At 36.7% G+C, this 6332-nt stretch overlaps 1 protein-coding gene across 1 annotated transcript in view; it reads left to right on the top strand.

Annotated features, from left to right (window-relative positions):
- Window positions 1-2621: 2621 nt before the first annotated feature.
- LOC115225302 overlaps window positions 2622-6332 on the top strand; it is a 42047-nt gene continuing 38336 nt past the window's right edge. Inside the window, exon 1 of the mRNA XM_036500746.1 lies at window positions 2622-3019. Coding sequence (XP_036356639.1) covers window positions 2793-3019 — 227 coding nt within the window. The 5' untranslated portion in view covers window positions 2622-2792. The remainder of the gene's footprint in view (window positions 3020-6332) is intronic.

Genomic DNA, 6332 nt, shown 5'->3' with positions numbered 1-6332 from the left:
GTAACAACATCCAATAGTCTGGTCGATTACGTGATTAGACGGTTAAATGGTTTGAGTAAATTTAACAGTGTAGAGGATCATTTGGCTGCCATCTTTTAAGTGGTTGACAGAGCAGACAGTTATTTTAGGTTCTTTATGATATCTAAAAAAAATTGATGTCTTACCGTTCTGACTATATGTCAAGCCAGGGCTGATAGTGCAAAAACCAGTACCATCGTGACATTGATTCAATCGATTATACTCAAAGCAAGAAATATTGTTCTTTTGCTTTATCTAAAAGAAATCTCACGCCAAGGCGCATGGTCTAGATGTCAGGAGTGCTGCAATTTCAATCGCCAGATTGTAGGTTCGATTCCAGAATCAGGCGGCATGTTGTGTTCTTGAGCAAAGCACTTCATTTCATGTTATGTTAGTGCTGCGCAGGGCCCGTCATACCAAAGAATAAACCTAACATTTCTTCTGCGTGTCGTAAGAATGAGACTAAGATAGGCCAAGGTAGGATTTGCGCTCCGACCTCCTAAAAATCCTCACCAGCAACGACCACATTAGCAGACCCATGGGTTGTTGCTTGAGTGATGCAAAGGTGTATCCGCTAGAAGTAGAGAATCACCAACAAATAATGGATGCAGAGACGCGCTTTTAACTTCTAGTAATTAACCAAATGAAACGGTTTAGTAATTGTTCCCTTTTATTCATAATCCATTCTCCTTGTTTTGATGAAACTTAAGCAACGAATTTTTTTCATGTGAAATTATTTAAAATTATTTTCTCGAATTCATTTTGAATTTCAAATTTATTAAAATATCATTTTCTGAATCGGTGACAAACAAACGTCAGTTTTTTTTTTTTGTTTTTTTTTGTGTCATAACCACTGTGAGGTGCCTCTGTCGTGAAAGGACGTGGCTTAGTGGTTGTGATATTCGGCCCACGATCGTAAGGCCGTGAGTTCGAGTCCCGGCAGCACGTTGCATCCTTGAGCAAGCAAGTTTATTTTCCCATTGCTCCAGTCCACTCAACTGGTAAAAATAAGTTGTACCTGTAATTCAAAAGGCCAGCCTTGTCACAGTCTGTGTCACGCTGAATCTCCCAGAAAATCTACGTTAAGATTAACCGTACATCAATTCCTATTAGTGAAGTATATAGTTAGCTCGCACTAGTATAACATAGTTTATACTGTACTATAATATCCTGTATATTTTTCATGCAGAAGGGACGCCTGGGAAATTCTCCAATGATTTCTACCCGTTATCAAAAACTTGAAATAGGATAAGATCCTACTTTTTAGGCTTAAACAGTTTGTTTGATGCACCAAAAGATTCGCGCAGTGTCAATGTATGCTCCTTTTAATGCAACTTATTATTAAATAAATCTGTTCTACCGACCAAGTCCTTCAGCGATATGTTGTTCACATTTTATATTTTAATTTCAGATTTTTGCACTTCTGTGTTTTGTATACTAACTTTCGCGGAAATAGGATTTAGTCTATCAGCCAACTTGTCTTTGAGGAATATAAGCACACTTGTCAGTTCATAATCTCGTTGGCATGGTCACTGCATAAACATATTTAGTCTTTCGATGTTATCAACTAGCAATGAGAGAGAGGGGAGTGAGAGTGAGAGAGTGGATAAGGGAAGTGGGAGATTAGAAGGATCTATAGTGGTTAGAAACAGAAGGAAAGACAGTCACATGAGAGTATGAAAACAAGCTGAGATTTAGTGCAACATAGTTCATAAGAAAACATTTACTAGAGAAATGAAGAAGGAAAGAAAGAAAGAATGAGAGAGAAAGAGAGAGTGGTTGTTGTTCTGTGTGTGTTTGTGTGTGAGTGTATCAAAGAGAGAGGGTGCGGAGAAAGACAGATAGAGACAGTGAACGAGAGATTGGGAGTAAAAGTAAAAGAATTGATTAAATAGTTTGTGAATAGATATTTTATTGCTTATTATGAACTTCGAAACTTGACTGAGGTTTATACTACGCGGAAATATATATATAGACATATAGACATATAGACATATAGATATATAGACATAACACTCTGTAAGAGATACACATACATATATTGATTGAAACATTGATACGCGCACATATCCAAACATAGATATACGTACATACGCAGACACGTAATTAAAATCAATATTCACTAGATACATACACTACATACGCACATTTATATCTATCTATCTATCTATCTATCTATCTATCTATCTATCTATCTATCTATCTATCTATCTATCTGTCTGTCTGTCTGTCTGTCTGTCTGTCTGTCTGTCTGTCTGTCTGACTATCTCTCTATCTCTATACACACACATATACATACACACACACATACATACATACATACACACACACACACACACATACATACATACATACATACATACATACATACATACATACATACATACATACATACATACATACATACATACATACATACATACATACATACATATATGTGTGTGTGAGTGTCATATTTATAAATATATCATGTACATACATGCTTGCAAGCATACATTCATACATGCATAATTACCTTCAATCTCCATATATAAATATACATATAAAATACATTCAACAGCATTTACTCATACACCTCGATTCATATATGCACATTCGTACATATAATACATTTTGACTCATCTGGAACTGTAAAATGAAATCAACGAAGAACAGACATACATGGATACTATCCCTACCTTTATGTATCATATATACACATATCATTGAGCAATGTTTAGTAATACAACTACATAAGTGAATATCTACTCACATGTCTGGCTTTTAATTGGGAAATGTTATCAAGTTACCAACCTACATGCAATTTCACAATGGAGTTTGAAAGTGTGTTGACCACCATCTTAACTAAAGGGAATGATTGTGAAATTTCTAGGTCTTCGGAATCACTCTTGAATTATTTACACCAGGACAGAAGCTTAACGACTACAAAGATTTTAACTCATCCAGGTTCAGAGGATTTGTTGTCGCGCTTAATAAAATTGCTGTCATCAACGGATATCAGGTATGTACGTACAAATACACATGTTTTGAAGGATGTCGCAGACACACGTAACCACACACACTTTTCGTCTTTTTTATTTTGATGCGAGTGGATGTGGGGGGGGGGTAGGGGCACTTATCTACACACTGTCACTCAGTTTATGTGTTTTAAATGTTTTGTTTGTTTAACCAGTAAAAATAGAACTGCAGCTATTTGTAGGGATAATGAGCTACCACCTTGTGTCTAATACACCAGGGAATGTCCGACATGATACATGGGCCTTCTAATTTTCTTTTTCTCATTCTGTCTCTCCCTACACACCCATGTAGATACCACACACACACACACACACACAAACACACACAAACACACATACACACACACACACACAGAATAATTGTAAAACACTGGGCCTATGTTTTCACAGACAATCCCGACAAAGTTAACCTTCCGAGTCGCCATTCAGTCAGATATAAATAGCATCCAAATTCATCAAACTACACCTTACAATTTTAGTTAGAACATATCAGATAAGACAGTGATGAAAATATTGTTTGAAAATAGAAAGGAATGGTTATTGTCTTGGACCAACTTTACCTGGATTAAACAACAACAACAACCAAATTTGAACTTCCTTATATATATGACTTGAGCTTCCTTATATCTCCTGTGAGGTATGAATTTTGCTTCCCAACCATATGGTTACGGGTTCAGTCCCACTTCGTGGCACTTTAGGCAAGTGTCTTCCACTATAGCCTCGAGCTGATCACTCCTCGCCTGTGGATTTAGTTGAAGGAAACTAAAAGAAGTTTGTCGTGTGTGTGTGTGTGTGTGTGTGGTGTGTGTGCGTGTGTGTGTGTGCGGGCGTGTGTGCGTGTGTGTATATGTATATATATGTATATATATGTGTGTATGTGTGTGTGCATGCCTGCACGTGTCATTGTGTTTATGTCTTCCGTTTTCCACTGTCTAATGATCGGTGTTTGTATGTTTACACCATCGTTACCAAGCGCTTCGGCAAAAAGAGTTCGATAGAATTAGTACCAGATTAAAAAACAAAGTACTGAGGTCGATCAGTTCGACCAACTCAAGGTGGTGCTCCAGGTTGACCGCAGTCCTAGATAATACATACATACATACATACATACATACAAACATACATACATACATACATACATACACACATACTGGAACTGTAAAAATCTGTAAAACTTTCCAGAAGTTATCATTTAAATACATATGAGTACGTCTAGATATATATACATGAGAATACATACATAAAACATACAGATCTGCACATACATACATACATACATACATACATACATACATATATACATACATAAACACACATACATATATATATATGCATACATGCATGCATACACATACATACATACATACATACATACATACATACATACATACATACATACATACATACATACAAACAAACAAACAAAAATACCCTGTTGTTGATGTTGAAATTCCAGTGAAGGAGCCTTGGCTCTAGGTTAAAAACCGGTTCTTTCTCTATTGGCATAAAATCTTGAAATAAACTGAATAATGACATACATATAATTCGATGTGCGAGTGCCTGTGTTTTCCTCCTCTCCTGCCTGAAAGGTGTTGGCTTCTTTACATTTCCCTAACTTAGCGGTCTGATAAGAGAGATCAATAGATTATGTACTAGACTTACATTAAAAAAATATGCGCTGGAGCCGATCTGTTCGAGTAAAACTTTTCAAGGTGGTGCTCCAGCTTGGTCGCTGTTAAGTAACTGAAACAAGATATAAAAGATATCGATAAACTATTAGTAATATTCCGAGATCTAAAGTATTGCTCATATAATTCATGTAAACTAATAATTACACTTGTGAAGGCGCATGGCCAAGTGGTTATAGCAGCGGACTCGCGGTCGAGAGATCGCGGGTTCGAATCTCAGACCGGGCGATGTGTATGTCTATGAGCGAAACACCTAAGCTCCACGCGGTTCCAGCTGAAGGTAATGGCGAGCTTCTGCTGACTCTTTCGTCACAACTTTCTTTCACTCTTTCCTCCTGCATTTAGCAGCTCACCTGCGACGGACCGGAGTCCTGTCCAGGTGGGGAACCTATACGCTAATGAAACCGGGAAACCGGCCCTTATAAGCCAGGCATTGCTCGAGAAGGAACAAACAACGACAATAATCATACTCATAAGATATTCATGACAGATGCGGCGATTGGTTTGTACCATTCACAGATACATCTATAACATATAATGCCTATATGTTATAATGTCTACAATATTACGCCATATTAAAAAGACTTGCACCTAACAGAGAAAATATTTTATTGCATCATTTTATGTTGTGCAATGTGTTACCGATATATCCTTGATTCATACAATCCAATCGTCGCACTTGTGTAAAACTGATGGGAGCGGATATTAGTGCATGAGTTGCGAGTACATGAGTTGTTTACTTAGCAATAAATTACAGAAATAAATCAATTAGAAAATAAATCACAAAATAATCTCTTCGTTCGACATTTCTGCAACATTTTATGTGCATAGAAACTTCTTCCTCGCTAGTTTTTGTTCATAAAGTATTTTGTAACTTCCCCTGTTCCCAAACGGCAAAAAATCCGCGATGTACTGAGGGTGCGATAGGTGAACCGCGATATGGTAAGTGGTAACTGTACACCTATCTAATTAACAAAACAATGTATACGATAGGTTATTTTTGTATTTAAACATATTTTTCTCTAAATCTATTTCAACCTGTCGTATTACATTACATATGCAAGACCCTACTATCTGAATTTAACATCTCTCATTGTCTTTATAATTTTCTCCTTCTGGTTAATATACGTCAATTTATACTGCCGACTCCTGGTGTTCATATTTTTTTTAATTTTAATTATTTCTGAGGTAAAATTAGCATTTTGAAGCCAAAACTTAATGAATTAATAAATAAAAACACAGTACAGTACTGCACTGTATACCACATTAATTAACATATATTAAAAGAAAATACGTAATGTACCGTAGATGAGTAAACAAAGAATCGCACATACTGTATGGAAAATGAAACTCAGGAGGCGAGTAAGTGGTGTTGTTTCCATTCATAATAAAATAAGTATACGAGGTCTGATCAATAAGTATCAGGGCGGTTGCCATAGTAACGAAGCTAAAGCGTGTAGCGCGAAGTTGCTGGGCAAAGATTGACCTTGAACTCTACTGTGCATGCGCACTAAGTTTTAACGTTCTAGCTCACTTCTACTGTTTACAACAGTGTTTGGAAGGAAGGTGTGTAGCGTGTGATCGTCGCATTGACCATGACAGAGAAAGT

This window comes from Octopus sinensis, linkage group LG2 (assembly GCF_006345805.1).
Source record: "Octopus sinensis linkage group LG2, ASM634580v1, whole genome shotgun sequence".
In the NCBI taxonomy this organism is placed as follows: Eukaryota; Metazoa; Mollusca; class Cephalopoda; order Octopoda; family Octopodidae; genus Octopus; species Octopus sinensis.
This window is presented reverse-complemented; position numbering and strand designations above follow the sequence as displayed.